The 27,648-nt window shown below is 43.7% G+C and overlaps 2 protein-coding genes across 2 annotated transcripts in view; one reads left to right on the plus strand and one right to left on the minus strand.

Moving 5' to 3' along the window:
- NDUFV1 (NADH:ubiquinone oxidoreductase core subunit V1) overlaps positions 1-27,648 on the plus strand; it is a 171,451-nt gene that overhangs the window by 62,698 nt on the left and 81,105 nt on the right. The gene's annotated exons all lie outside the window — the stretch shown is intronic.
- The window catches only part of PITPNM1 (phosphatidylinositol transfer protein membrane associated 1), a 30,643-nt gene continuing 3,747 nt past the window's right edge, over positions 753-27,648 (minus strand). Inside the window, exons 5-23 of the mRNA XM_063289140.1 lie at positions 26,759-27,070; positions 25,663-25,758; positions 19,567-19,674; positions 18,808-18,866; positions 18,324-18,565; positions 17,483-17,672; positions 16,633-16,740; positions 15,853-16,037; positions 14,470-14,669; positions 14,197-14,367; positions 11,838-11,990; positions 9,661-9,809; positions 7,699-7,809; positions 6,233-6,349; positions 4,900-5,048; positions 4,195-4,344; positions 2,704-2,887; positions 2,090-2,218; positions 753-1,931 (exon numbers count right to left, since the gene is read on the minus strand). Coding sequence (XP_063145210.1) covers positions 1,677-1,931; positions 2,090-2,218; positions 2,704-2,887; positions 4,195-4,344; positions 4,900-5,048; positions 6,233-6,349; positions 7,699-7,809; positions 9,661-9,809; positions 11,838-11,990; positions 14,197-14,367; positions 14,470-14,669; positions 15,853-16,037; positions 16,633-16,740; positions 17,483-17,672; positions 18,324-18,565; positions 18,808-18,866; positions 19,567-19,674; positions 25,663-25,758; positions 26,759-27,070 — 3,068 coding nt within the window. The 3' untranslated portion in view covers positions 753-1,676. The remainder of the gene's footprint in view (positions 1,932-2,089; positions 2,219-2,703; positions 2,888-4,194; positions 4,345-4,899; positions 5,049-6,232; positions 6,350-7,698; positions 7,810-9,660; positions 9,810-11,837; positions 11,991-14,196; positions 14,368-14,469; positions 14,670-15,852; positions 16,038-16,632; positions 16,741-17,482; positions 17,673-18,323; positions 18,566-18,807; positions 18,867-19,566; positions 19,675-25,662; positions 25,759-26,758; positions 27,071-27,648) is intronic.

The following is a 27,648-nucleotide window of genomic DNA, read 5'->3' on the forward strand; positions in this document are numbered from 1 at the left end:
CTCACAATACATTCACAATACGTTTGTATATTCATTGGAAAATTGGGACAAAGGTAGATTTCTGTACTTAAACCTATCTTTTTTCCACATTTCAGTTAGGGAACTGCAAATTGGATAAACAGATTATAGACAAGCACTTTCCTACCCTACCCAGTTCAGCAGCTAGGGGGTTGGGAGAAGTTTAGAAGTGCTTTGATAGAGAAAAATCCATCCTTTTCTCTGTATGCAGGAGGTGGCGGTGAATGATTGTTGCCTTTCCTATCTCAGTGGAGAAAGAGAAGTGAAAGTGAGCTCTTCCTTAATGCTCCAACCTTCTGCTATTGTTTTTAGTGTTTTATATATACTGTGTGTGAGAGGCAATTTGGTGTAGCGGTTAAGGTGCCAGGATAGAAACTGGGAGCCTGTGAGTTCTAGTCCCGCCTTAGGAATGGAGCCAGCTGGATGGCCTTGGGCCAGTTGCTTTCTCTCAGCCCTGGGAAGCAGGTAATAGCAAACCACTTCGAAAATCTTGCTAAGAAAACTGCAGGGACTTGTCCAGGCAGTATCCGAGAATCAGCCATGACTGAACAGATTAAAAGATAAGATAGATCGATAGATAGAGATAGATGGTAGAGTATATATACACACACACAGAGTACACACAAACACATTTACATCTGTCAGGTAGAATTTAGTTTCCTATTTAAGAGTGTCCATACCTTTTGAAACCAAAAGAATGCTGAACTAGAAATCCAAACTGCTTCTTCAAGACATTTACAATGTTTAATACTTAAATTTTATTCAGTTTTGTTAACACATCGAAAGAATTGCAAAATTCCCATAAAACATCTGAAGCAGGGTTCTTCTTTCTGCCTCTCTACTTCCCAGCAGTTTGGACACAATTAAGTAAATCCCCCCCCCACCCCCAAATGTCCAGAAAGGAAGTACAGATTCATCCTTAAACCTGACTCTCCTGTGCTCTCATTCCGGACACAATACATGCACAGAAAGGCAGTATCATGCAGATATCCAAAAACCAACAAGGCATAGGCAGGATTAGGGCTGAGAACTGAAGTAGAGGCTGGAGCAAGGCGCTCAGCCTTGGTAGTCAAATGGCCATGCTGGAATCCATATATATTTATATGGAGATATACAGATATATAGATAGATGTGTTTTTTTTCTGAACCATCCACCCTACCTTAAACTGTAGAGGATTGTGGGAAGACTTGGGAAATCTTTGGGGCCCCTGCCTCAGCTATGAAGAGACTGGGAGAATGGATATAACCCAGTCATAGAAGGCCTCACATTCTGAAAAACGGAATTCACAAACCACATAGCACAGTTTAAATAAGGGGAGAGTATGAATGGATTCCCATTGTGCCCTCCCCCTCCACCCATCCCTAGGAGGTATGAGTTCAGGAACATTGGCTGCACTGTAGGTCAACGAAGACCACCAATAGAAGCCAAGAACCAGGACCAATGGAAATGGAACACTCTCTGGGATTGTACAGAAGTTCTCTCCTCCTTGTCCTAGTGGCACTGTCTGCCAGCTTCTGGCCTCTGCAAGGCAGAGCCCTCTCTCTCCCTATCTGCATGGTGTTCTTAGCTTCGTTCTCTCCCATCTATGGCCTCTACAGGCCCAATCCAGGCATCAGCTGCTGCAAGAAAGAAAATGCAGAGACTTTCCCTCTTGGGTTTACTCCTCACTCTCCAGCTTCAAACTGACACTGCGGATTTTGGCTCGGGGCTGGGCACTTCCTGCTCCCTCTCGTTCAACCTGGCTCTGTCCCCGGGAGCGCAACAGCTGGCTCTGCTTGCGTAGGAAGTCAACAGGAGCAGGGCAGCCATAACTGCCTTTGCCCAAGGTGGGCCTTGTTGTCCCCTTTGGCGAGTGGGCAAGAGATGATGCTTCCAGCTGGGCCAGGTGGGCAACATAGCCGTCTGAAAGGAACTGCAAGGAGAAAGATTGAGGCAGCTAACACCTACGTTTTCCTAGCCCACCCACTTCTTAATGAGCCACAGCCTTTGCAGGGGCCTTATCATGACGTGGCACTTGTAGCCTGGTCCCTCAGCTGGCCATGCAGGACAGTAGCTGAGCCAACTCCATACCTGGCACTGGCTTTGTAATTTCTTCACAGCCCGGCCCACAATGTAGATTTGGGTCGATGGGAGCCCTAAAGAGCTATAGACCGAGATGTCCTTGGTGGAACCATACGCAGCCACAATACTGACCTCTGCCTACAACAAATAAGCAAAGACATTTTAAAATTTTTAAATCCATTTCAGGCCCTTCCTATTCAAATTAATACACAAGTGCAACCATAATTAAAATACAGAAGATAGAAATACCAAAGCCATAAATTAAAATGAATATTAACACTAAATAACCATTCAAAGCCTGGTGAAAGTGATGCATCATTACACATGTTGTAAATATTAAGAGAGGAAGGACCATCACAACTCCAGAAGGAATGCATTCCACAGCCTGACCTTGCAGCAATGTGGGGAAAGGCTCCCTGCCATATGCCACCCAGGGAAGCACAGCAATGAGGCCTCTTCTGCAGAATGTTTTGGCGAGACAGGCTCACACCAGGAGGCCATCCCTCCGACAGTTGGGCCCTGCTATGCCTTCAGCTTTTTCCACAAGCCCCATTAGTTACAGCAAAGTAGCACCGCTATTCTGTGCCTCTCCTGGTTGTGCAAGAACACAAGGACCTGCATACCTCTTGCTGAAGGCCCTGTAGAAAGGCAGCTTTCTGGCGTAGAGGGTCATGTGTGAGGCCATCACAGAAAGAGACAATGCCATGAGGGAAGTTATGCTGGGTCAGCCAAGCCACCACTCGGTGCTTCTGCATATCTGGACGCCCTGTCACATAGATTATCATGAAACCAGAATCTTGCCAATGCCTACAAAAGCAGAGGGAAAGACAATTACCTCGGGGAAAGAAACTAAAAACTTGGTGTTTCTCCAAGTATTTCACACTAATTCTCCTCAGCACCCTTCCACACAGCAAAGGGTTGTGAGAGTGGTAGTTCGTAACATCTAAATTGCCTGTCCCTACTCTGGAGTATGAAGATAGAATGACTGTAACTAGGAGATATTGCTGGGTCTGGTTATGACAAAGCTGTAACAAAAGGGCATTTTGTGTTTATAGCATTTCTGCACCACGTTTCCTTAAAAAACAGCCCTGTTGAGTCACCAGACCAAGGATCCATGGATGCGTGTTCGATGCGTAATGGCGAGACAGATTATAAATATGTCTTACCTCTGGAAAAGTCACAACCAGGGCAGGGAGGGAATAGTTATCACTGGTACCTTCCTTCATGGTACTCTGACTCTGAACAAGAGGTCCATTTTGTTACTGTGAAGGGTAACTGAGAGACCCATCTCCTACCCTCCATGAGTCTGCTAAAAACCCTTCAGTGGGCAATACCCGTATCTTCATCTTCTCTGAATCTGATACCTCTGTGTTTGCTATGTTGGCAAAGGATTTGTGGTCTCAAATCTGCAGTAATTCTCTTACTGAAATAAATTTCATGTGATAATTTGGGATGTTATATAAAGACGGCCTTTCTTTCCATAACTACAGTGACATTGAAAACAATAGAAAGAATCTGCATTCTGTGACAAATGCATATATTGGTGGTATGAAACCGGTCTGATTCACAGAAAACTCTAATGATCAATATTCAGCTACCAGACTGTTTATTAAAGCTGAGAGAGCAAGTGCACATGCCTTCTCTCTCTTTTCATAAAAAGAACAGTGATGCTTAGAATGCTACATTAAAGTAGAAAAAAAAGAAATACAGTTGCTTTAACAAAAGCTTCTTCCAAGAAATCCATCTTGATACATGTTGGCACTGACAAATATGGAAACTGGCAAGCAACCTTAATATAAGTGTGAAGGAAAACAGCAGAACTGTTTTCAATTGGTACTTTAAACTGCCTTTTTATTATTGTGTAACTTATTAGAGATCTTTTCTTTTTAAAAAATTTCTACTTGATTGAGAAAAAATAATTAGGCCAAGAATTGGGAGAAAAAGTTTTACAGGATGAGGAAGCATACCAGGGAATAAATCTGTTGAGGAATGTAACGTATATAAGAATTTCTCTACAGTCCTGGCACAGACTTTGGAGACCTTAAGAGAGAGAAACAGTAGATCAGTTGGCTCAAAAAAATACAAGGAGTCTCTGAGGAGGGCCATTAACCTACCTTACCACATCAACAGCACCAGCGCGCACCTTGGGGTCACTGCCCATAATGGAGACACTAGCTGTGAAGGAGCCATCAATACTAAAGACGACACAAGGGGTGGCCTTAGCTACCACTGTCAGAAAGCTCTCAGCATAGGTGTGATCACCTCTGTGGAGAGACGGAAAGGTGTCAGCCCACAAGCAAATATTTCTGCACGCTCAGAATCAGAAATGCTCAACTTCTGCATTCAAACAAGCCATGAGGACAGAAGCAAGTGAGGGTGGTTTTTTTTCCTACAGTTCAGAAAACCAAAGGAAAAGGCCAAGCAGTTCAACTATTACCATAAACCTGCAGGAATAGGGATTCTGTTGGTGAAGTACACCTCCAAGCACCCACATCGGCCATGCTGATTGGGGCTGCTGGGAATTGCAGTTCAGCAACATCTAAAGGGCCACCAGTTGCTTACTTCCACTGGCAGGCAACTGGATTGTAACAATTCAACCTGCGTGATAAATAGCTGCCAAGGCCAAACTTGAACCCTTCTGGTCCAGAAGGTACATTCCACAATATTGGGCTGCAACCAAAATAATAAATAATTTTGTAGCGCTTTATGCATATATGAATAATATGTTACAAGCTTTCCTGGATGGCAGAAGAGAATATCTGGCACAGAGGAGGCTGCTCAAGAGATCAAGCACAGGAAAGGATCTACCATGCATTCACCTCACCACCATACGGATAGGGTACATGCCAATGCCCAGCATCTTCTCTTCAGGAAGGGTGTAAGAAAGCCTCCCACTGCCACTTGTCACTTCTGTGCCATAATGTACCCATTTCCCTGACAACGGCTGTGCCATGATGTAGATATCCACCTGAAAAGAGATCAGGGCAGCAGTGTTTACCTCACCACACGTACCTGTTTTGCTGCACTGCTGGCCACAAATAACACCTTCAGATTGCTAAATTGCAGCTGTCATTAGCAATGGAGGGAGAGAGCACAAGCCCTTCCTTCGCCCCCATCAGTTTAGGCCAGTTTTTAAAAACCCATTTTCCACTTAACAACCTTTTCGTATTCTGTTTATCTCTACTCCCTTTTTCTTACAACTCCTCTGTCCCTCTGGAAAACTTCTGTTCTTTGCCTTCTCTAGGCTCAATTGCGGCACTGTCCTACTACAGCCCCAGCCACATCTACCCCATTTTGCCTGTGAATTATTTTCCTGCCCTCCTATCCTAACACTTGCTCTCCTCCACAGTTTTAATCTGAATGGCTTCTTTCAGTCTCTCCTCCCCCCAGAAAAACACCCTCTCATTTTAGACTGCTGTCCCCCAGGCTCGTATCGCTGATGACCTCAGCACAACTCTAACCCTGGGCAAATGGGGAATTGGCACTGAGAGGTGGTCTGAGAAGTGAAGGAGGTGGTTCTACAATAGGTCCCCTGACAACAACGGAGCTGCCTTGGTCACCTAAACACAAGAACTAGGGAAGTTCTCAGAACAAATCTAAGAATCCCTCTGGAGGTCAAGTTCCATCCCATAGTCCTGGATAAGCTTTAATTTCAAGTTGCAACCTGCTTATTTCTGTTCCCCTCCTTAGTCCCAAGGAAAGCCTTGCCCCTAGTCCAGTATCAGTTCTTCATCCTTCTGCCATCGTAGAGGGAAGAGAGATGGCCTTGAAAGACAAGAGGAAGAGCGGCCACCAAGGCAACAGTCAGATAAAAGGAGTCTGAGCCTGGGCCAAGAAAGTAACTTGAGAAAACATCTCAGATAAGCCCCTCTCTCACTCACATGAAGATATTCAGACTTGCAAGATTCTGTAACTAAGGCTGTTACAATAAAAAAGTAGTACTGACCTACACAGCATTGGTTTCTAAGTCTGGTCTACTTAAAGGGCTGACAGCCATTCACAAGTGGAACATTTTGCATAATGTTTAGAGGCCCACCAGAAAAGAGGCTTACAGCAAGTAATGCTGCTTGCTCAGGCTCATGCCAGCATTACACCCCACCTCACTGTTCACTTGCCCTGCTGAGTCAACCTTAGAACTAAACCCCTGGTTACCTTCTCTCCAGTGAGAGTTACCACATCAAGTGGACCATACATGAAGCGCCCACTAAGGACTTGGGGTCGTCCCTCACACACAATCACATCACTGGCACGATGGTTCGCTGTAACGTTCTGGAAAACAAACAGCCAGAATTTTTTATTAACCTCGTTTTTGCAAAACTGGACAAGGGGATAACTTCCCAAGAAGTGGATGACTGCAGTAAGATTGCAACAGAGCTGGTTTGAGAATTTAACTACCTTGGCTCCCAATTCGTGAATGAAACTCATACAACAATGAAGAGTTATTCAGAGCAGGCAGGAGAATCTTAGCCCATAATGGCTATCTGTTCCTCTAGCTGCATCAGAAGGACATTTGTGGGACTGAACAGGTCTTTTTTCTTGGTTGTGTGCCAGTTTGGTTAACTATGTAAGAGTATCTTTAAAAGTAAAATCAACAGCCACAAGAATTATAGGGATTTCTTGTCTTGAGTTTTTCCTACTAATAAAACAACCACTGTGGTACTCCACCAGAGAAGGTAAGCTTGTTTTATCACCTTTTATGTATTATGAGTGATGGATCACAGACTCTTTTCATCCCTACATTTAGCTCTATGACCCTACATTTAGCCTGCCAGTAGCTCAAGTTTTGGGTGTCAATGCTCACAGCCATCTCATTCCATAAAGCTTGCTGCTACAGGTAGTCCTCATTTAATGACCAAAATTGGGACCAGAATTTCGGTTGCTAAGCAAAGCAGTCATTAAGCAAATCTGACCCAATTTTACCTTTTTTGGCAGTTGTTAAGTGAATCACCACAGTGTTAAGTGAACCATGTGGTTGTTAAGTGAATCACACAGTTCCTCATTGATTTTGCCTGTCAGAAGCCAGCTGGAAAGGTTGAAAATAGTGAAAATGGGACACTGCAACAGTCATAAATGTGAACCAGTTGCCAAGCACCCAAATCGTGATCATGCGACCATGGGGACACTGTGATGGTTTTAAGTGTGAGGACCAGTCGCTAGTTGGTTTTCCCAGCACCGTCTTAAATCTGAACCATTACTAAACGAATTATTGTTAAGCAAGGACTACCTGTAATTCATTTCAGGGGCCAAACCTGAACCTAGAAAGAGGAAATCCAAGGTATTATGAAAGTGAAGTGACTCTTCCATTCAATACAAAAACCTAGTATGTTGCTCTAAGCACATTTTACAAATAATGTTATTATCTAAGTAAAATCAGATTAATCTGGTTTCTGAATTACAGCAACAGTATGTCGTTCCTGCAGAATCGAAATGATTGTTACAATGTGTAGGAGAGTTAAAGACAAAGTGAGATCAGCGCTGGTGATGGGCACAAAAGAAATATAATCTGACCATATACCTTCCTACAAAGCCACCGCTCCAGCCTTAGCCAGACCTCAACAATCCCTGAAAACTGCAAGAGAAAGACCAAACAGCTGCTAGAAGAGACAGCAGGTTCGTACCCGGATCTTCACTTGGGTGCGTTTGCGCTGCCACTTTTCACGGGGAAATGCCGGGCTGTAGATCGAACTCTCCTCATTTTCAGTCACTTGATGTTGCTCCGTCTCAATCACCTGCAATCAGAGACTATAAATTCTAGGCCCCGAAAAGTACCAGGCAAAAAGACCGATTCCCAGACTTGCCCTACCCTAATGTGTATCCAGTCTTTAAATCAGTGTTTCTCAACCTTAGCAACTTTAAGGCTTGGCTGGGGAATTCTGGTAGTTGAAGTCCACCCGTCTTAAAGTTGCTGAGGTTGAGAAACACTGACTTAAAGGGAACAGTTCCTTAATTTTCCGCATCTATATTGCCTCAAAACCGGACAAGGCAAGCACCTTGGCTATGCTTCTACTAGCCGCCTCAGAATAGGAATCTGGCTCACGGCTTAGATGCTGAGATTCCTATTATCTTTGAGGCACTGCTGCCCTGGTGTTTTTCCAAATGCAATTTTTGCTGAGTTGGCACTTGTTAATGAATATGGCATTTAATCTATGATGGGTAATACAAAACGAAGCACCACACAGCAATGTACAGAACTGCAATTCTGGGAGAAGCAGCCAGAGTTTTAAAGGTCATTGGTGTTTTATTGTACATAAAGATGCCAAAAGGTGCAGCGTGACACAGTAATTGTAGGAGAAAGGGTATCCGCGAAAGTTGCTTCTTTGTTGTTGCACTGTAGAGCTGCATGAACACCTGTAGAGTTGTGAACAAATGTTGGCTTCAGAATTAAGCCAAGTACAATGCTATAATCCTGGGAGAAGTGGGAAATTGTGCAGCTGTTTTAGGTCCTCTAACTGCCTGTGCAATTACTGTATGTAACACAACTGCAATTACACACTGCAGAATCTAACTTTAAACATAAAATTGCACATATGTTCAAACCTACACAGCTATGTGGGTGTACCCTGAAAAGCAGCAAAAATAAATCTCCTCTCCCCCACCAAGCATTTTTCCTGCTTGCCAAACTTTTTTCCTGTTTGAGATTCAAAAGAGAAGACAGAGAAAATACTGAAAAGTGTTATGATTTACATCTATTTCCACTGATAATTATTATAATTTTATTAAATTAGAACACAGGAAGGAGAAATAGAAATGTTGGCAGCAGAATGGGGTGGAGTGGGTGTCATGCATCTTACAAGGGGGCATTGGAATAAAACCTAGGGCAGTTGGGTCCTAGTTGTTTATCTAATGCCGTGCTTCTTCCGTTCTCCAGAAACTCCATCCAAACTCTTTTGGATGGAAATGCTAAGAATTAAATGTAGGACATTTGGAAATCTAAGCACATGATTTAGCAGCTAAACTCTGGGTCTCAGAACTCATCTAGACCTGACCTGTCAAAGTAAAATTTAGCCACCAAAGCACACTTGATTTCCATGCCCTCTACTTCAGAGTGCTTCCAAAGGAGGATCCTGCATTATTTCTGAATCCTGTGATGTCAACAGTGTTCAAGAGATGAGACAACTTATTTCTGACTCAGTAATGGGGTGTTTAAAAACTGCAAGAAAATGACTTCCTTCCTTCCTTCCTTCCTTCCTTCCTTCCTTCCTTCCTTCCTTCCTTCCTTCCTTTTTTCATGGGAAATACTTTTTTTTTTCTTTTTGCATATAACAAAATAAAAATGAGGATGTCATGGGGGGGTATGTGTGCGTATGCATTAAAGCAATCTATTTCATTCTCCTTTTGCCTGGAGTGGAGGGTGATGGGAGTTCTTTTACTGTTAAGACCTACAGCAGCCTGGCAGAGGGGCAGTGATTCTTTGTTCCTCAGCACTGCTAGGTTGGCAGGCTGAAAGACAATCCCAGGTCATCTTTAAGTCGCTTTTGAGGGCAGCTCCTCTAGATGCCTCTTATCAAAACAAACAGTGGAAGGCACCGGTTCCACAGGACATACACACTTAAGCTTATACCTTGCTTGCAATAGCCCACCTGGCGTAAGATGAAGGCAGCTACATCAGCACTTTCCCAATAGCTGGCATGGAAAAGGTGAGGCAGGGTGATGGTGGGAAAGGCCGTGAGGGCCTCGGGGCAGTAGAGAGAGTAGTCGACGCGCTTAGAACCCCACCAGCGATCCAGAACTAGACCAAAGGGGAGGAGAAATCATATTAGGACGATCCCCCTGGAGATGCCCCTATATTTTTTCTTCTCTCCTCTAAAAAGGTTAACTAGATCCTTGGCATGTCTGGCTGCTTTTACTGGGCATCCTTTTGTAATATTTCTCTATATTTTACCTTAGAGTAACCATATAAAGATGCAAAGGACTGGGGAAAAGAATCCCAGAAAAAGAAATGGGGAAGAAACTTTTCTCTCCTGTGCACCAGTGCATCATATCTTTCATCTTATAAAGGCTATATAAAAATATTAAAAACATTAATGCAGATATAGTATATCTGTCAAAACAACTAGTCCTTTGCAGATATTAGTACAATCAAAAAGCACTACATTACACTGACCAAGTCCTCAACTGGACACTTAAATACTACTTGACAAAACAGAAATGAACAAAAATGTGTGACAAAACAGAAATGAACAACGCATTACAAAACAGCCAGCAAAACGCGTCTTTTCAGTCACTATTATCAAGATACATGAATAAAGTTACAACGTGGGAGAGTGTTGGATTCTCCAGAAGGCTAGAGGCAGTACTGACTAGCAGCAGCAAACAGTATCCATGTTCTAACATATGCTAGAGCAGAATTATAGTGAGCAAGCTCATTTCCAAGGTAACACAAATAACATGTATTTCTTTCCAGCAAGTTAATGTTGCCTGTATTCTTAATAAAAGCAGAAGGCAGGAATTGCCAAAGGAGGTGACTCTGAGCAAAACCTCAGCACAACAGCAGCTGGTGAACAGTTTCACTAATACTCTAATGAATACCTTTTCAATCTATCCTGCTCCTCCCAAAGAAATCACAAAAGACTCAAGGATCAAAGGGCACTTGCTATTAAATGCATCTTTAATTTTAAACTGCAGATGCTTAAAAGTGCAATTAGCATTAGTTTCTAAGTATTGCTGAAGATATGGCAAAAGAATTCAATATCTTACTCCCCCACTGGGGTCCCTCAATGGAAGATACAGCCTTGTATTTAATGATTAAATTCTGATACATGTCAGTCCCCACCCCCAGCTAATGACTGGCGTTTAAAACAAACATACAAACCTCACATGCTAAATGCAAATATTCATTTAACATCATATCTAGTTTGGTGTTAGCTACCAAAACTTCTGCTAAAACTTTCAAAGCTGTTTTATAACATTCTGTTCCAGGGAAATTGAAGTGGCCTGGCTCTGCACAGAACTACATTCTTATCCACAATTATAGCTCTTGGATGTATTTAGCTGAGAAACACAATCCCCACGGGCACTCCACTTCAGAAGGGACACAAAGTGGCCCAGTGTGGTCAAGCTATGGCAACACTGTGGAATTTGGGTGCTCCACTCAATGAACAAGTATTTTCTTGGCAGCCCAGCAAATATGCAACCTCTGCAAAATGTACTCATTTGCTTCACAGATACAAGACCCTTTGTTCAGATTCCTGACTGAATCTTCAATGCATCTATTCAAGAAGCACCAGGCAGTTCTTTCTGAACTGCTGATGTGAAACAACAGCTTTATACATCAGTATCTTAGATACAAGAGAGACACAGAAAAGACATATAGGTTTCTTGTACTTCAACTAAATAACTGGATGACAAGCTTCCTAATACTTTATTGTTTGTAATACTTAAAGCAATAAAAACAGAATTCAACCTGCAAAAAACTAATATGAATTTTAAAAAGAAAATGCTTTTTAAATGTAGAAAACTTGTGATAACCTCTCCTATCAGCAAATGGATTCATAATACCAAATGACCTGCTACCACATTCTAAGCCAGTGTTTCTCAACCTTGTCAACCTTATGCTGTGTGGACTTCAACTCCCAGAGTTCCCCAGCCAGCTTACTAGCTAGGGAATTCTGGGAGTTGAAGTCCACACAGCTTAAAGTTGATAAGGTTGAGAAACACTGCTTGAAGCTGACTAGGATGAACAACAGATGTACAGTCAGATCTGAACTGTGGTTTTGAGGAAATTAGTTTCAGTATAAAAAGGCAGCAAGTAACTCACTCTTAACAACTTCACTGGTGCTGGTTACAGTGCTGTCACTTGCAGCTCCTTCATTTCCTTTCCAGAAACCCCCAAATGCACCTGTTGGAGTCGGTGGTGTCACGAGGTCTAGCTCACCCACGAAGAGGGAAGAGTGACTCTGCAAGGCGTCAGCTAGTCCAGGGAGAAACATAAGCAGAGGTGAACACCGATATGGCATATGCTCAGTCCTCCACTACTGTACTGCAATATCAGCCTTCTCCAACGTAATGGTCTCCAGCTGTGTTGGAACTGTAATTCTCGTAATTTCTTTTTGGGAATTAGCTTAACTTAGCCAGATGGCAGAAGGTTGAAAAGCACAATTCCTTCAATACAGTTCTAATCTAGGGGTTCTTTATAAACACACATGCTACAGCAGTAGTTTCAACCATGCCATGGAACATGTGACGTAGTGGTAAAAAAGCTGGACTAGGAGCAGAGGAACTCAGTTCTAGTCCACCCTCAAGCTCACTGGGTGACTTTGGACCAGTCACTCACTCTCAGCCCAACCTATTCACAGGGTTGTTTGGAGGGAAAACAGAAGATGGGAGTGCCAAGTATGCAGCCTTGAGCTGCTGAATAACACACAGGATATAAGTATAATAAATAAACACCATAACTTGGTGTTTGTAGTCAATTCCATGGACTTCCTCCTGCAATCAGCACTCTCTCTCTAGGCTCCAATTTCTCAAGAAATACTCATTGCTGAATTCCCTCTCTACAGACATCTGCAATGCAATGAAACATGGCATCAGAGTGCATGAGAGGCCTGCATGAAAGGCTCCTTAGGGTGTCCAGGCAGATGAATGTAGGATACAGCTCAAGAACAATGGAGTCACCAGTCAGGAACACATCTAAATCTCCTCTTAATTTATACAGCATTCTACAAGTTCTCCTCTCTCACACATATGCACTTTCTTTCATATACATATTCTATCTACCTATATCAATAAGGGAAGTAATTTAAAAACTACAGTTCTAAAAAGAAAAAGCAATGGAATAAAATTGATATAAATTATACATTTCTACTCAGCAGAAGTTTCAAATTTACATTGCTGATAGCCAGAAAAAGAACTAAAAAGGAAATTCCCCTCTTGTCATTATAAATGACTCAATATACTTTCTGAGACAGGAAGTAAACTTCCTCCTTGGGTCTGACAGATAAAATGTTTCAAAAGCTGTTTGTGCTACTGGATGATCACCAATATGTGGAAGAATTGTTACCATTTGTAGAAGAACATGCCTTTGACCAGAACTGGCTTAAAAGGAGAAATACTACTTTAACACCAATCGAGCTAGGAGGACTTAATATTGTCTCACTCATGGGCTGGGGACCCAAAGAAGGCAATGTCATTGTGACACTAAAAGCAATAAAGATGCTACCGGAACATGTTTCTGCCTTGGTTACCCTCAAGTGCAGAAAGGCCCTGCATGTGAATCGGCACATGCAGCAGAACGAGTGGTGGTTATCACTTCAGACCGCAGGGAACAGAACTTCTGATGTCCCTCCACATAACATACCTTACAAGTAGAAATCTATTATTCAGAGATGTCTACCTCATACCATTGCCATTTATTCTATGCTGATTTTCAATGCAAAGAAAAGAACATTTTAACATACCACTCCCGCAGGGTAATAAATGGAAAGCAAAACTAATGACTAACTCTGATGAGAGATCAAGTCTATCAGGCTCCTTCTCTTCCTAAGCTATTTCCCTTCCAGCAAGTCAAGCACTTTCAAATGTGTCTGACCTTTTGCTTGTTTTCTTCTTTGTCCCTCTCCATTCCTTTCTTCTATGTCAGATTAAATAAACCACTGTGGAAGCCTTTCCACTAAAAAATAGATGCAGCGACAAGAATAAATAATATAAAAATGTGACATCCTCCCACCAAAGGGCTAAAGGGACATGGCTGCTCTACCGCCTTAAGAAACCGGCTCCAGAGAAATCCCCCTTATATATTATTTCCCCGCCCCCATCCCCGTTGTAGCATATTGTTGAGAACAAGGTAGTGCCCTGATTATTGAACAAAACGACCTCTCCTAAAACATGCATTTTGTCCTGCCTTGTGTCCTAGATTTAAAAAGAATCCACCACCACCTGTTCATTCAGTAGTACTGTAAACCACGAAACCCAAATCTTGGGTTCTGCAGTTCCCTAAGTGCAGAACCACATCTCAAACACCTCCTGTATCTCACTTAGGCTATAGCCCAGCCTCCCACGTTCGTGTTTCCAAGGGACAAGGAGCAACAGAACCTTGCTAGGTCAGGCCAAGGCCCCTTCCAGTCCAATATTTAGTGCTACCAACCTAACGCAAGCCTGGCCTTCATGGTTTTTCTCACCTAATGAAGTGGAGGAGCCGTCTCCCAGTGGATATTTCTGATAGCGGGGGACCCCAAAGGGAGGCATAGCATGAAACTGTTGAGCTAGCAGAGGTTCCAGACGGGAGGCACAGGGATCAGCAGCATGAAACAAGTTGTAGATCTGTTTGCAGGATGGCCGCATTTGAGCCACTGAAAGATACAAAAGACTGTGTAAATTGCTGTATCTACAATGGATGAGAAAAGCAGAAAATGGGGGGAAATGCAGAAAGATGGAAGAAAAAATGTTCTTACCATCCAAGGCAGGCATCACTGTCTTACGAAGTGCAAGTACCAATCCCAAAGGTGAGCCAAATAAGAAAAAACCAGACACTTTGAACTCCAGCTTCCCAACCATGCCAGGGCCTTCAAAAGTCTCCACCACTGAAGACGAAGAGTTACTGCTACGTCGAGGGTCTCCTTCTGTTTCTGAGGCAGGCACACTAGACTGCAGGCTAAAGACAGGTGGAAAAAAAATCATGTCCCTGCCAGAAAATACAAATAGTCCCTAACCAAGTCCAAATAGCCCACAACTTACTTTTGTCTATTTATTTTAGTCCCTAAAGAAACTAAGGATGCATAACAGTAAACAGAAAACCAGTAACAAATTTTAAGAAGGAAAAGGAGAAATTTAACTGAAGTGTGTAACAAAAAAGTGGAGATTAAAACTACTGAAAGAGATGCTTCAGTTTGAAGAAGCTTCTTCACCAGCCCAGCTGGTTCACAGTTGCTGACCTACAACTCTCAGCATCCCTCTTACTGCTAACTATAGGCATAAGTATTTGGATCTGAAGTGGGCAAGAATACTTAGAATCCACGAGGGTCACCTTTGCTGTCTGTTGCTTGCCTGACTTGTGTGGTCCCCTACAAGCCCCAAGAAAAGCATGATTCCTTTAAGGGACAGCCACCCAGTACAGCAAGAGATCTGCGCTGGATCCAAAGCATCCCTGCCTACTTTAGATCTGAATATCGCACATCTCCAGTGATAATTATCTTTACAACATTAATTATTATTATCACAGCAACTTCTCACACAACCAGGGAATGGCCACAGCTCTCTCCCAAAATTCTACCTTTCCTGGGAACGGAGGTCATTTGGGATGATTCCCCTGAAGCACAACGTATGAACTACTACTGTATGTTGCTGAACTACAACTCTCCGTATTTTTTTATTAGTGCCATCAGGTCAGTATCAACCCTCAGTGATCACATAAACATTCTCCGGGAGGGTATCTGTCCCTAACCTGATCCTTCAGGTCTTCCAGTGGTGCAGCCATTGCTGCTGTAATTGAGCCCATCCACCTTGCTGCTGGTCATCTCTTTCCACCTTTCTTAGCACTACAGAAAATGATATCATCACCATTAGCAATTCTAATATTGGTTACTGGCAGTTGGGATTCAGCAACTCCGTGAGGGCTCTATATTGTGCACCCGTGATTTCATTACATTTGCTCTAAAGGTGGAAAGTTCAGCAGAATCCTGGGGCCAGAGCAGTCTGTTTTGAGTATGTTCTTTAGGGTTTAAGAAATTCATTGATTTGGCTAAGTTCTGTTCCCAACAGGCAAACAAGCAGATCAGATTAAACTGATACCTAATCGCCAGCTTGGCTTTACAGCCTCAAATTCCTTAATCTCTCACCTGGACAAGATTTGCTGCTGCTGTTGTAAAGAGTCACCCTCTTGAGCTACATTGTCACAGTATTTCTGAGTAGGAAGGAGTAGCCCTGGCTCAGGACTGGCACGGCCAACCCCCCCTAATGCTTCTGGCTTCTTGAGCAGTGGATCTCGCACGACAGAGGTCTCTGGAGACAGGAGTTCAGCATTCTGGAAAGAAACATGGAGTGCTGAGCAAATTTCTCTTCTGCTCAGGAAATTAGAATGCCTTTTCTTTAGGCAAAGAAGGGCAGATCACGCCCACAGAAAAGTTCCCCAGGTCAGGCTTCCAAAATTTAATGGCAAGCTGCTGAATAGCCTTCCGTGTTTGGAGGTGAAAGTAGGAACTAACAAAGGTACCGTAAGACTCCAACAGCCACAAAATGCCTCTTTTAGTCAAAACAAACAGAAGCCATGACAGAACACTGCCCCTTCTGTGAAGTTTTCACTCCCTCAATCCGTCCTCGGGATTTAAAGTGGCTGGGGCTCCTGGCTGCAAAAACACTGCCCACCCCTGCAGTTGGGCCTCAACAGAAAGGAAACAGGGCAGCTGACTCATCTGGCCTCCTAGGCTATATTCTAGAGCAGGCCTACTTGGGCAGTTCATCTCTAGAATTAAGTCAGAAGAAAATACTACTCCCCTTCATCCATTTTCAGTTCATCCCTTCAGCAGATAACTACTCTGTCAACTTGCCCATTTCAGAATTCAAAAGAGGCAGAACGCAGTCATGGGTAAGGAGAGGCATCCCCAGGCTCAGGAACTGACCATGCTGCCACGGCGGCTGCTCCCATGGCTGCCAGACCCACCAGCACAGCTGTGGCACAGGGCGTCAAAGGCCAGGATCCCCCCCACACAGTCTCCAATCAGCAGCACCTGTCAGGAGAGAAGAAATAAATTGCTAATGTAAGACACTCAAAGCGTCAGCACTTTTCTTGCCAAATTTTCAAGGAAGCCAGACAGGTAGGTTCCGAAAGACATATTCTACCTCTTCCCTACAATGTGAAGTACTATGACCGGAGTAGCCGAGGAAGTCTTCAAGAATTTATATTCAAGACTGGTTTGCTCCACACCATGTCCAAAAAGGCTACCAGGAAAATAGAACTGCATACCAGAGATATCTGAATTGGTGGCTTGGGCACTAAGTGCTGTAATTTTCTAATACTGCATAGTGCACAACCATTGCATGGTCAGACGGGAATAACAAGCTTCTAGTCCTTAAGATTATAGGGAAATATATAAAATAGGGGATCTGAAGACCTCAACTGCTATGACTGTTATGGTGGAGCTAAGAAATCTTGCAAATGTTAATGTTGTAAAAAGAATGGGTAAAGACGGGTTATTTGTAATGCAGAAGTTTCCACATCCCAAAAGTTTGATTTCTATCATCATCCCTGTATCTCTGCTTCCCTATATTGCCCCAATGTTTCCTGAATTACTTCTTCCAATAAAACATCACAGCTCTATTTAAAAAAAAAAAAACAGAACAGGATGCAGATCTAAATATCTGTTCCACTGGGGGCATTTCAGCCACAGGAATTAAAGGTCCTTCTTCCAAAGTTCTAGATTTCCACCTCCAAATTCCTATACCAGCCCTGAAAATCGCCAGGAATCTAACCTGGCCACAGAAGCCCATGCCATCCGGGGAGTGAATGAAACTGGCATAGGCCTGGTTGGTGCGGGAAATGACAGTTGCAACCGCACTCTGGTAACTGCCCGAGGAGGTTGCAAGCAGAGGCAAAGCAGCCAGTGGGATGTGATCTTGGCTACTGGACAGACTGTCACCATCGTGGCTGTAGGGGCTGAGTCTAGGAAAGACAAGTTGAAAGGAATGATCAAGACACAACCTAAAACACAGGCAACTTACATCTTTGTAGAGAGTTCAGAAAGTACCCTCCCACCTCCCCCGGGTATAATCACCAAGCCACCTTTTTTTGATACATGCCCGGGGGCTAAAACACCAACCACCTACCTGCCAGTAAGAAAAGAAGGCATTCTCTATACACAGCTAAAGAACTGGCCATGGGCCAGCAATCATTTAAAATTAAGGACCTGTGGTAAGAGTTTAGCCCAATATCCAGAGCTGTGAGCAGCTGAAGAGAGAGAGACTAACTCTGAAAAGATGGAACAGAATTTCCTTGGAAAGTCTGCCCAGCAATCATTAGTGTTTGCCCAAAGCACAGTTCACCTTCCTGGGTACTCACTCTGACTGGTACGTCACATACTTCAAGTACTTTACTTGGCTCCACCGTACGCAAGCTAGTGCAAAGTACAGGCCCCACATTTTCTTCTGGAGCTCAGAACCAAAAAACCACTCCTAGTGAAGGAGCAGGTACCACTGCCCTCACTAAGCCCCTTCACACTCTAGGTTGCCTGTAATTCTTGTTTTCTCAGGCAGACAGCCCAACAGCACCACTCGTGCCAAGTCTTCAGCAGCTTGAAAAAAACATGCTTCCTACTTGGAGACCAGGGCATAGGCAGCAGCGCAGATCGGTGGACAGGGCACTAGGCGGAGTGCTATGTGCCCCAATGCTTCAGGGAAGTGCAGTCGGGTGACTGAGTCCAAGGTAGAAGTGAGTGTGTGCACATCGGCCTGTTTGGAGCCTGGTTCTCCTACACCCTGGTCTAGGATGTTGCCACTGTGGAGGATCAGGAAAAGGGCATGAATACGGCACGTCCCAGAGAGCCCTTCTGAGCCAACCTAAGGAAAGATACACAGGGAACTGTGAGGATGAGATCTCCTGTTGGAGGTGGTGCACATCATCCAAGTGTGATGGGGGAATTAAATTTGGCCACGTACTGCAGCCAAGGGTATGAAAAATTGGCCAAGGATAGGACAGCAGTAGTCTTGTAATCATCACAAGCCCTCTCCAATGGCTTGGGGCCACAACAGCTGAAGGCAGTGAAGCAGAGATGCTGTGTGGCAGGCATGGTTTCACTCACCTCTGGTGGGCCAGGTGCAGGGACATCACTATCTGCCTTGGTTACTCCAGTAGCATCAACTGCAAAGGAAATTAATGTCACGGTGAGTGGCAAGGTGGAGAAAAGGCAGAGGGGCAATGACAGACTCCAGAGGTCACAAAGGGCAGTACTCATAGGCAGGGATTGCATGAGGAGGAATGGCTCTCCCAGGTTTACTTCGAAGGACAGAGAGAGATTCTCATGCAAAGCCCCCATTCTTAAAACAAAAAGCAGAGAAGTTCCCATGAGCATGGGAGGATTATACTACAGAAAAATGAATCTAACTTCTAATGTGGAAACCGAGAGCAGATGATTTGGGCTTCTTCTATTTTAATAGAAAAGTGCTATGCCTAAGAAAAGCTACAAAATACTTGATTTTTTTTTTTTAAATCAGAGACAAAACAAGAAAATGAAAGGGGTTTAGAGTGTGGTTCCCCTTATCAATGGAGAGGGAAGCATCTTTCAGAGGATGTCCTATTGTCCTCCTCCTCCTCCTCCTCCTCATGATTACTAATGAAACACCTTTTTAAAATTTTGCCACAGCCCTAAAATACTCCACATATATAATAAAACTGCATAAACATGAAACAAAAACCAAACTATTTTTAGAATTATGGTTTTGCAGAATTTGAGGCCTCTGGACACAGAACTTGGGATTTCTTAGCAGTTGAGAGAGCTGGACCACAATACCCAAAGTTCCCCTGCTATTCTATAAGGAACATGGAAATTGATTTTGCTTACCTAGAACATCATCCCGTTCATTGGGTCGCTCCAGAGTATCCAGGAAGTCATTTGAATTCCACTTAGTGATTTCCTTTGCAAACACATCATCACTGTCAGAGAAATCCTCTAAAAAGAAAAAGGCATGGAAAGATATGTGCAATCTAGTCACTGAAAGGCCCACCAGGGTTAAAATCACAGTTAAGAAAAAAGGGATAATTTTAAAGGGAAGGAAGGTACGTTAGATGACTGTCCTGCTAATGACCGGCTTTAGCGGTTCTCCAGATTCTTAGGCAGAATTCTTTCCTAGCCTCGCAAGCCATGATCTGTGGAGTCCTTGGTGCTCTCTGAGCTTGGTTGTTTGCTTGCAGACATTTCATTACCCAGTTTACCTATGGTGTGGGGTTTGCTCCCTGTAACTTGCCCTTCCAGTGCTGGTGGGGGTGTGCTTTTCTCCTTGGAGTTTCCTTGATTAGGGAATTGTCTTCTACCCGATGGTTTGTCTGGTGTTAATCTGACCTACATAGTAGCAGTTACAGTCCTTGCACTGTATGCTGTAGATGACTCCTGTTTTTTCTACTAGGGTTACTGGTCTTTTGGTTTGCTTAAGATGTTTTGGAGCTAGTCCTCGGTTAATGACCACTTGTTCAGCGACTGTTCAAATTTACAATGGCGCTGAACGAGTGGTGTTTACAATCAGTCCTTGAAGTTCCGTCTGTCCAAGCACTTATGATCTGGGTGCTTAGCAACTGGCTCGCACTTACAACGGTTGCAGTGTCCCACAGTCATGGGATCGTGATTAACGACCTTCCCTGCCGGCTTCCCACAAGCGAAGTCATGGGGAAGCTGGCAGGGAAGGTTGCAAGTTGCTCAGGTAAGTCTCCCCCAGCCCCTCTGCGCTCGTGCTGGCCATTCACACACCCTCCCCGGCCACTCGGAACCCTCCCCCACCCAGCAGCAGCCACCCCAAGCCCTGCTGCACTTGCGCTGTACCTCCCCAGCCACTTACGCACCCTCCCCAAGCCTTGTTGCACTCATGCTGCATCTCCCCGGCCACTCACACACAACCTCGTGCACCATCTCCCATCCGGCAGCAGCCACCCCAAGCCCTGGCACGCTTGCACCTCCCTGGCTACCCACACCCCCCCTCCCTTGCTCCCTCTCCCCCCAAGAGCAGGCACTTACATGCCTGCTGGTCTGCTTGTGAGCCACCTGGGACTTGCAACTTCCTGCCAGCTTCCCCACTGACTCTGGTTGTTGTAGCCAGCAGGAAGTTGTGAGGAGGTCCTCGCCTAATGACCCATGATCCTTGCTTAACAACTGCAACAGAGATTGCAGGGATTGCCGTCACTAAGCAATGTAGTCACGTTATGTCGTGCTGTATGACCACATCACTTAGCGATGGAAATTCCGGTCCCAGTTGCTGTTGTAATTCAAGACCTACATGTGGGGGAGATGTTGTTGTTTATTCGTTTAGTCGCTTCTGACTCTTTGTGACTTCATGGACCAGCCCACGCCAGAGCTTCCTGTCGGTCGTCAACACCCCCAGCTCCCCCAGGGACGAAAATATCCTCTAGAATATCATCCATCCATCTTGCCCTTGGTCAGCCCCTCTTCCTTTTGCCCTCCACTCTCCCTAGCATCAGCATCTTCTCCAGGGTGTCCTGTCTTCTCATTATGTGGCCAAAGTATTTCAGTTTGGCCTTTAATATCATTCCCTCAAGTGAGCAGTCTGGCTTTATTTCCTGGAGGATGGACTGGTTTGATCTTCTTGCAGTCCAAGGCACTCTCAGAATTTTCCTCCAATACCACAGTTCAAACGCATCTATCTTCCTGCTCTCAGCCTTCCTTATGGTCCAGCTCTCACAGCCATATGTTACTACGGGGAACACCATTGCTTTAACTATGCGGGCCTTTGTTGTCAGTGTGATGTCTCTGCTCTTAACTATTTTATCGAGATTTGTCATTGCTCTTCTCCCAAGGATTAAGCGTCTTCTGATTTCCTGACTGCAGTCAGCATCTGCAGTAATCTTTGCACCTAGGAATACAAAGTCTTTCACTGCTTCTACATTTTCTCCCTCTATTTGCCAGTTATCAATCAAGCTGGTTGCCATAATCTTGGCTGTTTTGAGGTTTAGCTGCAAGCCAGCTTTTGCACTTTCTTCTTTCACCTTCATCATAAGGCTCCTCAGGTCCTCTTCACTTTCAGCCATCAAAGTGGTATCATCTGCATATCTGAGATTGTTAATGTTTCTTCCAGAGATTTTAACTTCAGCCTTGGATTCCTCAAGCCCAGCTTGTCGCATGATGTGTTCTGCATAAAAGTTGAATAGGTAGGGTGAGAGTATACAGCCCTGCCGTACTCCTTTCCCAATCTTAAACCAGTCCGTTGTTCCGTGGTCTGTTCTTACTGTTGCTACTTGGTCGTTATACAGATTCTTCAGGAGGCAGACAAGATGACTTGGTATCCCCATACCGCTAAGAACTTGCCACAATTTGTTATGGTCCACACAGTCAAAGGCTTTAGAATAGTCAATAGAACAGAAATAGATGTTTTTCTGAAACTCCCTGGCTTTTTCCATTATCCAGCGGATATTGGCAATTTGGTCCCGAGTTCCTTTGCCTTTTCTAAACCCAGGTTGTACATCTGGCAATTCTCGCTCCATGAATTGCTGAAGTCTACCTTGCAGGATCTTGAGCATTACTTTACTGGCATGTGAAATGAGTGCCACTGTTTGATAGTTTGAACATTCTTTAGTGTTTCCCTTTTTTGGTATGGGGATATAAGTTGATTTTTTCCAATCGGATGGCCATTCTTGTGTTTTCCAAATTTGCTGGCATATAGCATGCATTACCTTGACAGCATCATCTTGCAAGATTTTGAACAATTCAGCTGGGATGCCATCGTCTCCAGCTGCCTTGTTATTAGCAATGCTTCTTAAGGCCCATTCAACCTCACTCTTCAGGATGTCTGGCTCGAGCTCACTGACCACACCGTCAGAGCTATCCCCGATATTGTTATCCTTCCTATACAGGTCTTCTGTATATTCTTGCCACCTTTTCTTGATCTCTTCTTCTTCTGTTAGGTCCTTGCCATCTTTGTTTTTGATCATACCCATTTTGGCCTGGAATTTACCTCCAATGTTTCTAATTTTCTGGAAGAGGTCTCTTGTCCTTCCTATTCTATTGTCTTCTTCCACTTCCACGCATTGCTTGTTTAAAAATAATTCCTTATCTCTTCTGGCTAACCTCTGGGATTTTGCATTTAATTGGGCATATCTCCCCCTATCACTGTTGCCTTTTGCTTTCCTTCTTTCTTGGGCTACTTCTAGTGTCTCAGCAGACAGCCATTTTGCCTTCTTGGTTTTCTCTTTCTTTGGGATGTATTTTGTTGCCGCCTCCTGAACAATGTTGCGCACTTCTGCCCAGAGTTCGTCCGGGAACTTCTTCACCTCTACTGCATATTCCTTAGGAATATTAGTGAGCTCATATCTAGCTGATCTGTGGGTCTTCCCTAATCTCTTTAGTCTGATCCTAAATTGTGCAATAAGAAGTTTGTGATCTGAACTACAGTCAGCTCCAGGTCTTGTTTTTACCCACTGTATACATGTCCGCCACCTTTGGCTGCAAAGGATGTAGTCAATCTGATTTCGGTGTTGTCCATCTGGTGAAGTCCACGTATAAAGCTGTCTCTTAGGTTGTTGGAAGAGAGTGTTTGTTATGCAGAGTGAGTTGTCTTGGCAAAATTCTATCAGCCTATGTCCTGCTTCGTGTTGTTCTCCCAGGCCATGCTTACCTGTAATTCCAAGTGTCAGTTGACTGCCCACCTTAGCATTCCAGTCTCCCGTGATGAAAATAACATCTCTTTTAGGCGTGTTGTCCAGTAGGTGCTGCAGATCCTCACAGAACTGCTCTACTTCAGCTTCTTCAGCATCTGTGGTTGGGGCGTATATTTGGATCACTGTGATGTTAGATGGCTTGCCCTGAATTCGAATTGAGATCATTCTATCGTTTTTTGGATTGTATCCAAGCACTGCTTTAGCCACTTTACTATTAATTATGAAGGCTACTCCATTTCTTCTGTGGTCCTCTTGTCCACAGTAGTAGATCTGGTGGTCATCTGATGTGAAGTGGCCCATTCCAGTCCATTTCAGTTCACTGATGCCCAAAATGTCTATCTTTACTCTTGACATCTCACCAATAACCACATCCAATTTGCCCTGGCTCATAGATCTTACATTCCAGGTTCCAATGGTGTGTTGATCCTTAGAACATCAGATTTGCCATTCACCACCAGCACCGTCGGCCGCTAGCGGTCCTTTCGGCTTTGAGCTAGCTGTGTCATCACGTCTGGGGCTAGTTGAACTCATCCTCTGTTCCTCCCCAGTAGCATTTTGACCATCTTCCGACCTGGGGGTCTCATCTTCCGATGGTATACCGACATATCTCTGGTTGTACTGATCCATTTAGTTTTCACGGCAAGAATACTGGGGTGGGTTGCCATTACCTTCCCCAGGGATCGCATTTAGTCTGACCTCTCTGTCATGACCTTCCTGGCCCTTCACGGTTTAGCTCATGGCATCACTGAGGTGCTCAAGCTCCAGCACCACGACAAGGTAACGATCCTTTGCTGAAGATGGGGGAGATGGGTGGTGATAAAAATTTGATAGACAGATAGATAGATAAATAAGAACTACCTGTAGTTGGTTTGTGTGCTACAGTGATGCCATGTGGTAGTCTGTTGGTTGTTTCTGATAAGTTTTTGATGTATGACAGTGTTATTCATCATAGCTTGTACTCGTTGTGGGTTGAGTGGTCAGGCACTTTCTAAGAAAGTTCAGTGGGCATCCATTTTGTTGGAAGATATTGTATAGCTGGTCTGCTTCCTTTTTGGTGTTCTGGGTAGCTGCAATGCGTTTGTGCTTGTCTGAATAATGTTCTTGCACAGCTCCTCTTATGGGAGGTTAGGTTGTTACTTTGGTAATGGAGCACTTGGGTTAGTGTGGGTTGTTGTGCAAGGAATGTAACAGCCACTATGTAGGACAGACAAGCAGAAGACTACCAGAGTGCATCCACGAACACAAACTAGCAGTCAGAAGACACAGTGAAAACCCCTTAATCTCACAACACATGGAGAGACGCAACCATAGTTTCAAGTGGGAAACTGTGAGCATCTTAGACCAAGCCAAAAACGCTAGGGAATTCCTAGAAGCTTGGCATTCAGACAAATCAGCCATCAACAAACACATAGAGATAAACAACATTTACACACCATTCAAAAGAGACAATAAAAAAGCTAAGAAGGAAACAAAAAGATCAGAACACATCTTCAGGAACTAACACCCCAGATAAGCAGGGGTTAATACCAGGCAAACAATCAAGCAGAAAACAATATCCTAATCAAGGAACTACCAAAGAGAAAATCACACCCCCAGCAAAATTGGCAGGGCAAGCTACTGAATATAAACTGGGAGCAACCCCACACTCACTTGCATGATGATGTTACCTCGCTGGGTAATGAAACATCTGCAAACAACTAGCTCAGAGAGCACCAAGGACTCCACAGTTCAACACATGAGCTACATATACAGTATAACACAGTTCAGTATATGAGCTACATACGTACATTCTCTTCCATTTGAATCCATGATCTTTAAGTAGAAATTTTAAATTCTCTGGAATTAACCTTTGGGATCCACGAAATAGGAGTTGAAAAGACACCTATCTAAAATTCTTTGAAAGTTTCTGGCCTTCTGTGTTGGTAATACTGGGCTGGATAAGTATTGGTTTGGTGGAAGATAGCTTCCTATATTTCCTATGGCACTTGATCACCATATACACAAAAAAACCATATGGTTTTACAACTGAGCTAAAATCTATCTATATTTCAAAGGGTAAGGAAGAGATTCTGATTCTTCACTCACCATATAAATCCATACAAATCCAACTCTCAATACAGAGAGAGAGAATTAGTTTTCACAGACCTGCTTCTACATACCTGTAGTCCCTACTGTTGGAACCAACAGCAGCTACCTGCATCTACAGACGAGTTCTGAGTTCAAGTCTAAGACTTCTCAGAAACAAAAACAATGTGCTACTCTATCCAGTATTACAAACCATGAGCATCAAAGAATTCCTCTTCAGAACTGTTCTCAGAGTCCCGTGCAATATTTTGCATCCGCCATTCTGATAAACTGTGTGGAGACACTGCAACTGCAGAGACATATCAAGTGAAATCATCATGACCAAGAGATCTGGGTAAAGGTGGTCATTCTTATGTATCAACAGGAACACTTCGTCATTACGGTAGCTATGACCTTTGGAATCTTACTATGTCTTAACTATGAAGTTTTCTTTACTCGCTCAATTTTCTGAATTTCTGATTGCAGAAAATTGCAGGAAGTTCTTAATCTTTTACAGACAAGAACAGAATAGGAAAATCAACTAAGGCAGACTACAGACGATTACTGTCATGAGTAAGGATGGCGAGCAGGGGGCTCTCACCCAGACTGTCAAGCGCATGCGTAGCACTGAGGAACTGTTCAGCCATTCAAAGAGACACAGATCGGGACCGCCTTAACCTTTGGGGTTTATATGGCTGGGTTTTCCCACGCTTTCTCAGTTTGTTAGGATTCTTGTTAAGTACTACTAATAAATATTAGAGACCAAGTCCTCGCCTCAGTGTGTTTCCTGGTAATCAGGACAATTACTAATACAATCAGTTTCACAACAAATATTCTGCAACAGAACTTTTTTTCCCTGTATACCTATATGTGTTTCCACCTTTTCCTGAATTCTTTTCTTTTTTTAAGTTCCAAATACAGGGAGAGAATGACAAAAGGAAAAGGAAAACAGGGATTGCTATTGTAGACACTGTGTAATATGCACCCCAACTAATCTTTCTTTAAAATGCATATCAGTACTCAATACCATACAGATGCCTGCACAATGCAAAATAAAGTACAATATTTCAAATGAGTCAAAATCAAACAAGTCAAGAACAAGTAAGGAAAGAGACAAAAATCCTTTGTGAAAGAACCAAACCAACATTACCTCCAGTACAGGAGTAGTTAGTCCCTGAATATAATCTAGAATGAAATGTGAACAAACTTCATCCTTTCTCACAAATCCTCCGCACCAAGAGTCCGTTTTCATTGGTGTGATATTCTATCCTACTACAATTTCTTTTCTATTTGTTACAGCGGTTACTCACCAGCATGTTGAGAAGAGTAGGAGGACCGAGAAGAAGATGACCATTGCTTCGCAAATGGGTCATCTGGAGAGGAATCTGGAGCCCTCAGGCTATCAACTCTGTCCTGCTTCTCATGGCCACCTAACTCAGCTGGGCGCTCAGGGCTGGGCACACCAGGACCTAACTCAGGTTCCGCACATGTAGCCATCTTCTGAGCCAGCATACGTGCTGTTTCCTCCTCCAGCCTCCGGATGTCATCCATTGTGAGATCTATCCACTCGTCCTGCCAACACCAGGCCTGGCGATGAGCTCGCAGCATCACTTTCCGTAGACCTACAGGAAGGCATTCGGGAATCATGATGGCACAGCTCTTCCCATACACGCTGCATTAGCCATAGTGCACTCCCCTTATTGATTTTATTTATGGTTAGGCCTAGCTTCAGCTCCTCAATACATTAAAATACATTAAATGTTATTTATTCTGTGAATGCTTCTTCCACTGCTTTTTAGTAATTTAAAGGAGGATTACAATCCAGTTCAGATTTAAAAGAAAAACTCAATTTAGAGAATCAGAGGAGTTGATAGGATTGCAATTCCCTTCCCTTTTGTATATGAAGATGCACAGACCAATTTTGGCATTTTGTTTGCCCACGACCAACACACAAGCATACTGCTAAAATCAGTCCCTCAAAATAAATTTAATCCCAAACTAGTATTCAGGAATGGAGATAATCCCTTGGGTTAAATTGAAACCAGGCTCTCTAAATCAACCTGCATTATTCACATATTGATTTTGTGGAAAAAGCACAGCCAGGAATCTAAGCTTCTACTGACATGCTGAAATAAAAAGATACCGTATCATCCCACTACTACCATTTCATCGCATCCAGCATGTCACTGGACAGTTTTTC

Source organism: Candoia aspera, chromosome 1 (genome assembly GCF_035149785.1).
Source record: "Candoia aspera isolate rCanAsp1 chromosome 1, rCanAsp1.hap2, whole genome shotgun sequence".
NCBI lineage: Eukaryota > Metazoa > Chordata > Lepidosauria > Squamata > Boidae > Candoia > Candoia aspera.